Source organism: Primulina tabacum, chromosome 8, assembly GCF_025594145.1.
Source record: "Primulina tabacum isolate GXHZ01 chromosome 8, ASM2559414v2, whole genome shotgun sequence".
Taxonomy (NCBI): domain Eukaryota; kingdom Viridiplantae; phylum Streptophyta; class Magnoliopsida; order Lamiales; family Gesneriaceae; genus Primulina; species Primulina tabacum.
This window is the reverse complement of record NC_134557.1, coordinates 38,409,752-38,424,163: the sequence shown is the minus strand read 5'-3', so window position 1 is coordinate 38,424,163 and position 14,412 is coordinate 38,409,752. Positions and strand designations below refer to the sequence as shown.

The 14,412-nt window shown below is 35.3% G+C and overlaps 2 protein-coding genes across 2 annotated transcripts; both read right to left on the bottom strand.

The window, feature by feature from the left end:
• Positions 1-7,430: 7,430 nt before the first annotated feature.
• LOC142554750 (uncharacterized) lies at positions 7,431-7,988 on the bottom strand. Its single transcript, XM_075665425.1, has one exon. It carries the CDS (start codon positions 7,986-7,988, stop codon positions 7,431-7,433), a length of 558 nt encoding a protein of 185 aa, XP_075521540.1.
• Positions 7,989-9,966: 1,978 nt separating this feature from the next.
• On the bottom strand, positions 9,967-12,943 carry LOC142554070 (pyruvate kinase isozyme A, chloroplastic-like). The gene is made up of 7 exons (XM_075664687.1): positions 12,244-12,943; positions 12,042-12,129; positions 11,771-11,961; positions 11,547-11,665; positions 11,118-11,361; positions 10,771-11,005; positions 9,967-10,509 (listed from the first exon to the last, which is right to left on the bottom strand). The coding sequence occupies exons 1-7, from the start codon at positions 12,784-12,786 to the stop codon at positions 10,181-10,183; spliced, it is 1,749 nt and encodes a 582-aa protein (XP_075520802.1). The 5' UTR covers positions 12,787-12,943; the 3' UTR covers positions 9,967-10,180.
• Between the last annotated feature and the right edge of the window lie 1,469 nt (positions 12,944-14,412).

Here is a 14,412-nt window from a genome sequence, read left to right as displayed (position 1 = left end):
TAATGGTGCTAAATTTTCTGAAAAATTTTCTTGTGTAGTTAGAAATAAATTATTCAATATCAAAATCATACGATTTAGAAAAACCTTGGCTCTGATACCACTGTTGGATCTCGGTTTTCTATACGCCCAAACGCAACGGAAGTTTAAAAATTTTATTTTATTTTGACAATCAAAATATGTTTTGCTTTGGGCGCTAGTATGATTTTAACAAAAACATTCATAGGATGTTAGAATTTATACCTTTGGTGAATTAATTCATTTGGCTCCAACTAATACGGTAAAGGCGGATTTAGCTCTTGATGAATTCCCTACGAACTTTCTTCAATCTCCGAATCAGGTCCACGACTGGAATATTCGTTCCTCTTCTAAATTGCACTAATAATTTAGAAGATATTTTGCGTTGAGATGGTACACGAAGAAGAAATCGACTCAAGCCGAATTTTTCTTGCATAAGAAAATAATTTCGAGAGCATCCTTTTGGGAATTTGGGAAGAAGCGAAAAACCATTGAATTCACGCTCAGCAATTCACGAAGGAATCATGTGGAAAAAATGGAATAAAGAAATCTTAATATTTCTTTTAACCATCATTTACTTAATTAATCTCATTAATTAAGTAAACTAAAAATATGGAGGAATAATTATTGTGATTCTCGAAAATCACAATCACATTAGTGGAGGCTAGGTTTTTAGACCTTTTATGAATACCTCTCTTGTTAACCCTAAGCCTAATATATATATAATTAACATTAATGGGCTTGATTTAATTAATTGGGCTAGTCCAACTAGTTTAATTAATTTAATCAAAATCCATTAAAACTTTAATTATTTAATAAGTTAGACTTGTACCCCTACAAGCCCATTAAACATATTATCCACCATATTTAATTTATTAATTAATCAACTCAACTTTTGAGCTTAATAAATTAAATACATTATAAATTCAACATTTGAATTTATTATTTAAATTATAAATTCAACTCCTTGAATTTTTATCACCTCCAAAATTTAATATTTAATAAACCCAACTTTTGAGTTTAATAAATTAAATTCTCAAATTTTATAAATTCAACTACTTGAATTTATTCTCTCCAAATTCAACTTCTTAATCATATCTCATAAATTCAACTCCTTGAATTTACTATATCATAATATAAATTCAACTTTTGAATTTATTCTCTCAACGTTTAATTATCATAAATTCAACTCCTTGAATTTACTATATCATTATATAAATTCAACTCCTTGAATTTATTATCTCAACGGGAACAAACGATCCAGTGCTTGTGTGACCTCAATGGTTCAGGGATACAGCTAGCCGTGGGTTCACAACTCTTTGTGATTCAGAATAATATTTATTCTTATTCGGGCTTACCCTAGTTAGCCCCATTCTTTTCATCAACACCTTGATTAAGAATGTCAGAACTCATTTCTGATTGCACCCATCGGATCATGGTAAGAGCGTCTAGTAGCATCGCCCCATGATCCCCTAGGTATCACTGATAGTGCCTGCAAAAACCAGTCGATTATGATTAACGTACAGTACGGTCCCTTCATCTCATATATCCCGATCGAATCTGCAATCATTGGTTCATCGAGGGTTGCATATTAATTCGATCATAATGTGATAACTTTAATAGTGGCATCGCGTGTACTATTGGAGAACTCTTTCTCCAACGTACATCTGATACTCTGGCCAGAGATTCCATGCACTATTATTACATCATATCACATAGGATATCCACACCCGCAGGTGAGCGGTGAATCCCCGACTACAATGCACAGGCTCCTATATGTGTCGTAACTGTACCCAACCTCGCCACCTGATGACTCTCCTGGAGCCGGTAAACGAGTCAAAGCACAGCCTTAGCATATGGAGCCTCATTGTTGTCCCGGGTCGTAAGGACTAAAGGTGTACAATCATAACCACGGACTTATCCTCTAGATGAATGATAACCACTTGGAAAGTCCGAGGAAGGGTTGTTCGGTATAATCATCATATGACTACCCATCTGCATGTTTGGACATCTCCATGCCCTTACCAAGAAACGCGGTACACAACATCACAGATTGCTAGTCTCGAGCTCAAGCGACCTTTATCCATGTTTAGGCGGCTGAATCGACTAGGAACAGATTTAGATAATACAGTGTTTACAAATGAGTTTCAACATCGAATTACGATTCATTTGTATTAAAGTATAATCAAGGTCTTTATCTATGTTGTTCACATGGGTATACAGATAAAGAAATAACAAACCATGAAATATTAAATTATATTAAAATAAAGATTGTTTATTACAACTGAGTCAATAAATTTCCTAGCCAACAGTTGGCTTACAGGACATCTACTCTAACAGTGTGAACTTGAAATTTCATACCAGACAGCACAACACATCATAGCAAAAAAATTCAAAACCATCCTTCCAAACCACAATCAATAAAAGAAGCCAAGTGAAGTTTAATTTGCACAAAGGAAAAATACCTGGAATGGGCACATAATGCAAATGCAAACCAATATGAAGAAAGTCCAAAGAGCTCGCCATAAAAATATGCACATTTTTGGTGGGATATGAAGACTCCATAAAAATGTTTTGGTTTAGACATGACAACTCTTACACTAGAAGAACGGTCTTTAAAGGACTCATCTATGTAGTTTTTTCCATTTTCTTCTGATATGATTTTTCTTTTATTTTCTTCATCATTTTTGTTTTTCACCAAACTGCTCAAGTTTTTCAAGACACATTTTCATATTAGACGTGATCAAGAAGATCTTAAGATTTCTCAAATATTTGATGATTGAGATTGAGCATAAAACACCTACAAAACTTGATTGGAAGATTGATCTATGTCAGGATGCACACCGGGAGATTGCCATCACTAGTACACATAGCACACTTAAATAGAATGATTATGATTATGCATAGCATCTTAAAAAGAGAAATGCAAAAATGGTGTTGTCATCCGGTGTTTGCAACACCAATGACAACATTGGTGTGTGATTATTGTACCCACAAGCTGAGAGACTTCCGAAGATTGAAAAATCTCTCAAAGTCCAAAGATTTCGTGAATATATCAGCCAGCTGATTTTTAGTCCTAACAAATTCCAGTCGAATTATGGCTTTTTCAAACAATTATCGAATAAAGTGATATCTTATGTCTATGTGTTTTGTTCGAGAGTGTTGAACGTGATTTTTAGAAATGTCTATAGCACTGGAGTTGTCACAATATACAATCATGATGTCACTATGAAAACCATAATCCTCAATAATTTGATTCATCCAAACAAGTTGTGAGCAGCTCTTAGCGGCTGCTACATACTCGAATTCAGCTGTGGACATAGACACACAATTTTGCTTCTTACTGTACCAAGACACAAGGTTATTCCCTAGGTAAAAACACCCACCTGATGTGCTCGTTCTATTATCTTGGTCTCCAGCCCAGTCAGCATCAGAAAAACCTACCAGATTTGTGTTTGTCTCTTGTGTGTACCACAACCCTAACTCTAGTGTACCTGCAATATATCTAAGAATGCGTTTCACAGCTTTTAAGTATGATATTTTTGGATTTCTTTGGTACCTAGCACACAAACAAACGCTAAACATAATATCGGGGCGAGTGATAGTTAAGTACAAAAGACTACCGATGATACTGCTGTACATGGTGTTGTCAACACCTTCAGCAACATCATCTTTAGACAATTTTTCACTTGACCTGATGAGAGTTTTCATATTCTTAGAACTATCATTCGAGAAATTTTTAACCAGATTCTTAGCATACTTGGATTGACACAGAAATATACCAACATGCAGTTGTTTAACTTGCAATCCAAGGAAGAAATTCAACTCCTCTACCATGCTCATTTCAATTTGTAATGACATGCACTCAACAAAGTTATCAAAAAGTTTTTGTAATGAAGCATCAAAGATAATATCATCTACATAGAATTGACAAATCAAAATATCACGCTTCAATTTTTGAATAAAGAGGGTTTTATCAACCTCACCTCGTTTAAAGCCCAAATTGATCAAATAATCATCCAACCTACCATACCATACTCGTGGAGCTTGTTTCAGTCCATATAGAGCCATCGTCAGCTTGTAGACATGGTCCATGTGATGTGGATTTTCAAATCTTTTTGGTTGGCTTACATATGATTCCTCATTCAAAATTCCATTTAAAAAGGCACTCTTTACGTCCATTTGATCTAATTTGATGCGCCTATGGCATGCTATGACAATCGGCGGTTAGATTGACTCAATTCGAGCTACATGAGCGAATATTTGATCAAAATCCACCCTTTCAACCTGCGTATACCCTTGAGCTACCAACCGAGCCTTGTTTCGAACAATGTTACCAGATTCATCTGTTTTATTTTTAAAAATCCATTTGGTTCGAATAACATTGGTATTCGAAGGTCTAGGAACCAAATCACAAACATCATTGCGCACAAATTTTTCAAGTTCTTCATGCATTACATTGACCCAGAATTCGTCTTTTAGTGCATCGTTAATGTTCTTAGGTTCAATATGAGACACAAAACAATAGTGACTTCCCTGAGAAAATGTGGAGCTCATGCAGACTAATCAAATCATTTTTCGGTACTCCACTTTTTCTTTCTTTCTTGTTTGAACATCTTCATGCACCTCACCAATAATTTGTGATGATGGATGATTCTTCTGAATCTTTCTTGGAATGTTCTTTCCTTAATATTAACCTTATCATCATGGTCCTCATCTTCTAGTGTTTCTGTTCGTTTCAGAGGCGGTGTTGCCTCATTGGTCTCAATATCAGACTCAACACCATTTCTGGTCAGTGGCTCATTTACATCCAGCAGTCCTTCAGTATCATCCTCATTGGTTTTTCCTGTTAGGTCTGCAAAAATTATCAAACACGACATTAATTGATTCAATAGTCGTCCTAGTTCTCAAATTAAACACACGATAGGCTCGAGTATTCATTGAGTATCCAAGAAATAAACATTTATAACTTTTAGAGATCAAATTTTGCAAGATGGTCTCGATCATTTAAAACGTAGCAAACACAACCAAAGATATGAAAATATTTAAGGTTTGGTATCTTTCCCAAGACGATTTCATAGGATGTCATGGTAGATCCACTTCTTAAAAATACAAGGTTGGAAATGTGACATACCGTATTTAAAGCTTTGGCCCAAAAATATTTTGGCACATTCTTGGAACTTAGCATGACCCGAGCCATTTCTTGAAGGGTTCGATTTTTTCTTTCAGCTATGCCGTTTTGTTGCGGGGTCTTTGGGGCTGAAAATTCATGAGAGATTCCTTTCTTATTGCACAAAAGTAAAATGAGAATTTTTGAACTCCTTATCATGGTCAGTTCTTATTTTAACCACCTCCACTTCATGCAAATTGGTTATTCTAGCATGCAATTTCTTAAAAACATAAAAAAGTATTAGATTTTTCTCTAAGAAAACTCACCCAAGTAAAACGAAAAAAATCATCAACACAAAAAAATATTTCTTACCACCCAAGCTCTCAACATCAATTGGACCCATTAAATCTATGTGCAAGAGTCCAAGGCATCGTGTTGTCTTAAAGTGTTGCAACACCAGATGCACAACACGAGTTTGTTTACCTTTCTGACACGGACCACAAACATATACATTACCTGAACTTAAGTTCGGCATACCTCTCACAACATCAAACTTACACAGATTCTTCAAAGTCTTGAAGTTTACATGTCCTAATTTTTGGTTTCATAGGTCCAAGTCACTTACCTTGGCACTTCGACAATCATTACCTTCTCCCAATTGATAGCAATTGTCAGTAGACCGAGCTCCTGACATTACACAAATATCGGAATAATTAAAAACTTCACAATTAATTTACTGAACCTAAAATGCAAATCATCATCAAAAAGTTGATTTATGCTTATTAAGTTAGAATAAGTCCTTCAACATGTAGAACATTGTGAAGTTTAGGAAGCCCATCAATATTCATGGTTCTTTTGCCTAAAATTCTTCATTTAGCACCAACACTATAGGTTACACGCCCATTTTTACTTCAACATAATCCGTGAGGTGTTCTTTAGATCCGGTCATGTGGCGTGAGCACCCACTGTCAAAGTACTACGTACCTGCAATGTTAGTTTTTAAAGAAGTATAAATGATATTGCATCAAATAACAATCTTGGGTACCCATATTTTCCTTGTCAAATAACTTTTGACTGCGGTGTTCTGCTTAGTGTTGTAGAACATCTTGTGCAACACCCGATTTGATTGCCAATTCAGGTAGTCATCTCTTAGTTTGTAGCATAAGGGTTTGATGTGCCCAGGTTTATGGCAGTAGTGGCAGATAAAATATCTCTTTCTTTGCTTTGGTTTAAAAGTTGACACTGGCTTCTTGGTTTGTGACATCTTCACTAGAGGATCGACTTTCAAAAGATTCGAAGAAACTCTGATTTGTTTCGGCCTTTGTTCCGAGACTAGCTTTGATATTTGTAGAGTCTTCACTTCCCTTTACAAACACAATTGATTTTGATCCGGAGTTGGAAGATTCGTCATATTCATATCAACATATCCAAGACCAGCTCTGCTATCCTTTCCCATTGTTAGCATTGAGTCAATGTTTGATGAACTTGAGTTGAATTTTGCAAGAGTTTTTGAGGCATTCTCAAGATCATCATTGACTTTTTAAAGTTCAAGATCCTTTCTACTCAATAAAATTTCAAGTCGAGACAAACTGCTTTTTAACTCAGTATTTTCTTTTCAAAGCATCGAATTTGTCTCATTCTTTTAAGCCAATCATCATCTAGCTCTTCATACATCATATGAACAGTCTCTACAGTAAGCTCTTCTTGGTCATATTCCTGTATTTCTTCACAGTCGGAGTTCATAAGAGATTTGGTTAACCCATAGTGACTTTGAGATGGTGTTGCGGCCGGTGTTGCAACGCCAAGTGGATGGACTTGCATCTTGCATGTATTCTTCAAAATGACAGACAGAGAGGTGAAATCATCTCTTTTACTGGATTCAAGTTCTTCATCAGAATCTTCATCACTCAAGGAAATTGCCATGCTTTTATTTCTGCGAACTCGATTGGCACACTCATTTGCATAATGCCCATATCCAGAACACTCTTTACATTGTACGGAGTCCAATCTTTTAGTATCTGGTCAAGCCATCACTTAATTTCTCGGTTTAAAATATCCTTGGGCAGGTGTATTCAATCTAAAATATCCTTGGGTAGGTGTATGAAGGGCCAAAAGAAGGTTTCTGTGGTTGCATAGTTTTCTTTTTGTCACTCATCCTCTTCAAATAATCACCAAACTTCTTAGTAATCAAAGAGATTGACTCCTCACCGACATCAGATTCAATTGCTTCTTGAATTAGGTTGTTGAAGGAGTCATCATAAGCTTGTAATGCAATAGCCTTCCGCTTATCTCTTCTTTGTAGATCTTAATTCATCTCAAATGTCCTGAAAGAGCTTATCAAATCTTCCAGATTCAATGTAAACGTGTGATTTGACTTATCAATGGCACAGATCTTGATGTTAAACCGTTCTGAAAGGGATCTCAGTACCTTGCTGACAAGCCTTTCATTTGAAAAAGGGTTACCAAGACTAAAAGCTTCATTAACTATGTCTCGGAGTCTTTGATCATATTCAACAATGGTCTCATTTTCTTCAATCCTAAGGCTCTCAAACTTGGAGGTCAGCATCCTAAGTTTAGTTCTACAAACACTTTCTGATATTTCACAGTGTCTTTGAAGAATGTCCCAAGCATCTTTGTCAGATGTGCAAGTTGTAATAAGGCTGAACATGTTGATATCAACAGAGGTAAAAATGGTATTGAGTGCCTTTGAGTTGAAATTTGATGTTTGAACATCATCATCAGACCATGCACTATCAGGTTTAACTCGGCTGCCACCATCAGCATCAACAGTTCTAGGTGGTGACCAACTGTCTAGAACTCGTTGCCAAGCTCTTTCCTCGATTGATTTTATGTACATCCTCATCTCGACTTTCCAAAACTAATAATTCGATCCATTCAAGGTCGGTGGTCTAAAGGCAGCCGTTTAGTGGTCCAATAATGTTAAACTAAATGAATTTCACAAAAATTAAGTTTCAATTTATTTAATTTTATTTTTAAGAAATTTACGTAATTATTGGATGATTTATTAATGTTTTTCATTTTATTTCGACAGGAAGAGTGCAGAACAATACTCGACAATATGATAATGCTTTTTACTAATGATGTAGTCAAAAAATTGTGATTATCCGGACTACTCTGCAGGTTCGTAAACGAATTCAAGCAATCGTAGACGAGTATTCTAGCTAGCTCGTAAAAGTGTCCAAGTAGCCGGTGGAAAGAAAATTTTGTGGGTTATCACACGTGGCACAAACAAATATCAAAGGCGCATGGATGTGCCCAGAGTATATACTTCGACGCTCAAGTCAGGAAACAATTTAAAGATATTATCTGAAAGCTAAAGAGTTTAAGCATAAAATCATGAGAGTCTTGAATAATGAAAATCATTCCCTATTTATAAATTTTTTGGAGTATATAGCGGGCTTGAACTTTTATAATTAATTTGAACCTCAATAACGAATTGAATAATTAAATTAGATCGTTACCCATCAATCATTATCATTAATATTTTTATTTAATTAAAAACATGAAGTATTTGTGGTTAGAAGGTTGTGTGTTGTATTGTAAATCACCTTCGTTTACCGAACCCACATCGAATTTTCGAAAAATAGTTTGTTCTTTACTAATCAGTCTCCAAGAACACTCAGTCTCGAGAGCCTGTAACTTAGCAGGGGCAAGGCAATCGAGACGATAACCCAACTCCCTCTAAGGGTTTGGAACTTTCCTCAATCAGAGTGCAACTGTCAATTGGGCATGATTCTTTGTTCTTGTTCTACTACAAAAAAAATTGGCGACGGTACCGTCGCTATAATTAACGACAGTTTATCGCTATTTAAAAAATTGTGAAACTGTCGCTATTTAAAAAACTGCGACGGTTAAAGCACAACTGTCACTAATCTACGACGATTTTATAGGTTTTGCTTATACCGTCGCTATAATTAACGACATTTTTTGTGAAACCGTCGTTATTTAAAAAACTGCGACGGGGTTAATAAAACCGTCGCGACGGTTTAAGCACAACTGTCACTAATTAGCGACGGTTTTATAAAATCGTCGCTAATTAGCGACGGTTTTGATTAATTAGCGACGGTTTTACGCGCCGTCACTACATTTAGCGACGGTTGTATTAAAACTATTGCAAACTTTTAAATATAATTAACTATATTTTTTGTTTAAACCGTCGCTATTTAAAAAATTGTGAAATCGTCGCTATTTAAAAAACTGCGACGGGTTAATAAAATCGTCGCGACGGTTTAAGCACAACTGTCACTAATTTGCGATGATTTTATAAAATCGTTGCTAATTAGCGACATTTTTGATTAATTAGTGACGGTTTTACGCGATGTCGCTACATTTAGCGACTGTTGTATTAAAACTGTCGCAAACTTTAAATAGAGACGGTTTTTGTTTAAACCGTCGCTAATTTTAGCGACGGGTTTTCAAAAAACGTCGCTAACACATTTTTTTTTGTAGTGTTCCCGGCACAACCCATCCTGTCTTTGGGTGAGTGTGTTTTTAATTTGGTGCTTTCTTATATATTTGAATGAATGCAGCAGATATTGGAGGAATGTCAAATTCAGCAGAAGAGTGAGTTCTTCTCAATATTTCTTTCCGTACGTTCTTAATTTAATTTGAATAATTTTTGGGGCGTTACATTTTATAATAAAAACATGAATTATCACGTTTTTGGATGCATTAATAATAAAACTTTAGCCCATTCATGGATATGAAAAATTATTTGAACCAAATTGGTTTATGTATCTGTGAGTATCTTCTTCTTTATTCAGATACTGCTGTGGTGCTTTTCTTAATAAAGTTATGTTCTTGAATAGTGTATTCAAGTTTCTGCTGCAATTCTTGATAAAATTCTATACGCTAAAGAACAACAGTATCCAATTTGATACATGCATTCTTGAAACAAGTATATTGTTGAACAGAAGTACGATCCATAGATGCGTTAAGGAATGTTTCAATCGCAAGAATAATCATGTATGAACATACAAAACTTCATCATCTACATGAAGTTTTCGTAAATTTTTGTCTCTCCATATGAGACCTCTACATGATAGTTTTCACTTGAATAGATTGAAACACAGTTCGTGTAGCAGAAGTTGGAATGATATCCGAGACCACTAAGACTGTATCGTCCTCCTTGATAAGCACTTTCGTCTTCATAAGGTCGATGGATTTTTGGATATTAGCTTCCATATCATCAGAAAGATCGACGAGAATCGCAGTTACACCCCACTGCAAATTAAGCATCATCCTGGTGTTGCTGTCGTTTGTAAATGCAAATATAGGAGAGTTTGGACGGTTTCGTGAGATAAGAGATGCCATCTGCCCGTGTCTTGTGTACACGAATATTGCATCGAGGCCTAAATTGTTGGCTGCAGATGTAACAAATTAGTCAGCAAGAACAAGCGTGGATGTATATAAAACAGTGCATCTAAACAAATTCTTGATTTCTGATTTCGACAATTTACATTTTCCACCTGTTTTCGACTTACTGAAGTCCAGAATTTTATGTATTTTGAGTGCTAAAATAGGACTATATGTTTGTTTGGAAGCGTAGAAATACTCGGTTACTTAAAGTGCAACAGCAGACTTTGTAACTGAAAGCCTTCAAATATAAATAACAGCAGACATACCCATTTGTGCGGCACAATTGCAGATTTGTTCAGCGATTTGATCAGGAAAAGACGCGCCAAGATAGTGTTGAAACAAGACATTTTGCTTATTCTCTTCGCGGTTACATAGTTCCATTCTACTACTACTCATACTCAGGACGGAAAGAGCCTTTAGCCCGTACGGTCCGATTGCCGACTCTCCAGAGAGCATCAGCGCGTCTGCGTACTGGCTAACAGCTTCAGAAACATCAGCAACCTAAAGAAATAAATCACGGGTCAGTTTTTTTTAGGACAAAGAGTACCTTCAAAGTGAAGAAGAGCAGTAGCATTGTGGTTCCACAAGAAAGATATTTAGGCACCATTACTACCTCGGCTCTAGTTGGGGTAGGATATTCGACCATTGATTCCAGAAGCTGAGAAGCAACAATGACCGGCTTATTGAGCTGTCTGCACAGGGAAGTAATTTTTTCTTGAATCGCGGGGATCTGTTCGGGTGGGATTTCAACTCCAAGGTCTCCTCTTGCTATCATGATTCCGTCAGAAGCCTTGACAATTTCTTCCAGTTTATGAAGGGACTCTAAACTTTCTATCTTTGCCAAAACTTTTATTGATCTGTGGATCGGAGATCAGCTTTCATACACGATTTATACTCTAGACGAATGCAGTCTAACTTGAATCTATACGGGATACAAGATTAGATTGTAGAAAATGAAACAATAGAAATGATACTATGCCATATGTCGGTACTTTGACATGCTTTGAGGAAAACTAGACAGGTAACTACTCACTACACTTACTTAGAAGCTTGAGAGGAAATGTAATTCTTCAAGTGCGTTACAACATCTGCAGAGTTCACAAACGACATGGCAATGAAATCAATGCCTTCCGAAATTCCAAACTGGATGTCAGACCAATCCTGCATGTCAAAATGAAAGATTGATAATTATATTACCAAACATAATGTTTCCGAACATATCCCTAATATCCATCAACTCAAATAAATCTTAAAATGGTGCCTAACCTTGGTTGACAGAGTTGGAAGTTCATAATTCTTCCCTACTAGCTTTCCATCTCTCCGGAAACTCAGTTTAGCTCGAGGCAAGAGTAAACCGGGATCAGTGCACTTGCAACGCAGATCATTCCCAACCTTTTCCACCACTTCAAACGACGCCATTCCTCCGTCAATGACAAGTTCATCTCCCACATCAATACCTAAATCAACAGCATACATATAAAAAACTTCTGAAGCGGAAGAAATAACTTAGAAATTCACTTTCATTTAATCAACCAACCTTCAGAGAAACCTTCATAGCTAGCTTGAACCGTAAAAGGACGCGAGCCCTCAAATTTCTCATTCGTAAAGTACCAAATAGACCCATACTAACAATGAAAAATAAACAGAAACACCACAAGATTTCACCAAATTTCTTGCTTATTCGAAATAAATCGCCCAAATCAACAGCATCATTTTGGAAAAGAACATATAAAAATTACCTCTGCTTTGACAGAGGAGGGAGCACAATGATCAACCACAAGAATCTGGCTACCTTCTGTATCAATCATAAGGGACACACAATACCCCATTTCTTCATTCAACATCTTGATCTTCCTAATCACATCTTGGTGCCACTCCCTTGTATTGTGACACATATTAAGCCTAGCCACAACCATCCCCCCCATAGCCAACTTCTCCAAATCGTCCAACGAGCAACAAGCCGGCCCTATCGTACACACGAGCTTCGTTTTCCTTAATCCCAAGAACCCCTTCTTTCTCAATTCTTCTTCTGAAACAACATCAATCCCCCGAGCCTCTTTCAAATTCTTCCTAGAGATTTCAGCACTCTCCGCTCCAACCTGCATCACGGCCTGAACTCCAATTCTCAACTCACCGCTCCTAAACTTCCTAGCATTAGACCAAACCTCATGTCTTAAAATTGGAACACCAAATACCCCCTTTTTGAAGTAAAAAATCGTATCTTTAACCATAACCGGGGTAATCTTAGAACCCAAATCTCCTACAGCAGTCATGAATGACATCTAGAACTATGAACCACAAAAACAAAAGATTTCCGGTAATCAAGAGAATGAAAGGACTAAGCTACAAGAACCCAACTCCCTGATGATCCGGCAAAGAGTATTTGGAAAAACCCGTCGAGAATTTCTATAAAATCAGGAAAATTTTCGGGTTTTACAAGAAAATATATATATAATACGGTATATTCCAACCAATGATACTAGTGTTTTGCGAGAGACCCTTAAAAATATTTGAAAGTGGGGACAGCTGAAAAGGGTGGCAGCACCGAGTTGTCGAATTTAACGGTCAACTACCTTTTCGCTGCTGGCGTTGGCCGTGGCGTCACGGTCGCCGACACACCATTTGTTATTTTCCATAATATTTATAGCAGGCAAATGACATTTAGCGCCTTCTATGCGAAATTAATGATATTTTAAAACTCGGTGTTTACAAAAATCAGAAGTAGGATTTTTGTGAGATGGTTTAATAAATTTTATCTATGAGACGGTTTAACTCTACCGATATTCAAAATAAAAAGTAATACTCTTAACATAAAAAGTAATAATTTTTTATGGATGACCCAAATAAAAGATCAGTCTCACAAAATACGACTCGTAATATCGTCTCACATAAATTTTTGCAAAAAATCATACATAAAATCCTGCAATTGTGACAAATGTATTTGACTTTTCAAAACACAAGGTTGAAAAGACAATTAATTTTTCATAAAAAGTTTTATATTTTCTTGTTATTTTACATGGATGATAAATGCAAATTTCACTATTTATATATTATCTAGTAAGTGGGATGGATGCTTTTAAAAATTTTCAAAAGTAGTTTTTCACAAAATCAATCTTATCAAACCTTAAAAAATCTTAATCCTTGAAACATGCAACAACCGATACATATTTATTTTACATTAGGTCAAATTAAATAGACATCAAGAAAAATAATTAAAAAAATACATTTATTTTACATTAATATTTATCAAATAAAAAATATTTTCAAAACACCTTGTGCTCCAATATAATATAGTTGTGCACAGAGTTTGACAAGAAGAGGTGACAACTATTCATGTGGGTTTTTTTTTAAAATAATAATTTCAAAAATAAGTTAGATGATGAAGTTTTGCAAAATTAAAGCAAAATACCACCATGAATGACGGACACATAATATATTTTGTAGTGTCCGTCACTGATAGCATCGGATGCTCCAAGCGTCCAAGCTGTCACGTGCAGTTTCCAACATGCTGCTTCTGGAATTTTTTTTATTATTAATTTTTTTATTGAATATAAATATATATATTTATTAGTAAAATAAGAATATTAATGCAAAAAAAAATGATAGTTAAAACTCAAGTTCAATAATTTGAAAAATATATTACTTTAAATAGTAAGTTAGTTGACCGATTTTTTTTTAAAAAAATTCTTTATTTGTAAAATATTAATTTATTTAATTTTAAAAATTGAATTTGTTTTTTATTAAAAAAATTATCTTTTTAAATAGGTGTTGGTTTAATTTTCGAAGAAAAAATGTATATATGTATCCATGCATCCACTTGTTTTTATTTTATTATTACTAGTAATATAATTAATAAATAATAATAATAATAATAATAGTTGGAATATAACAATTCTTGAATTTCCGTA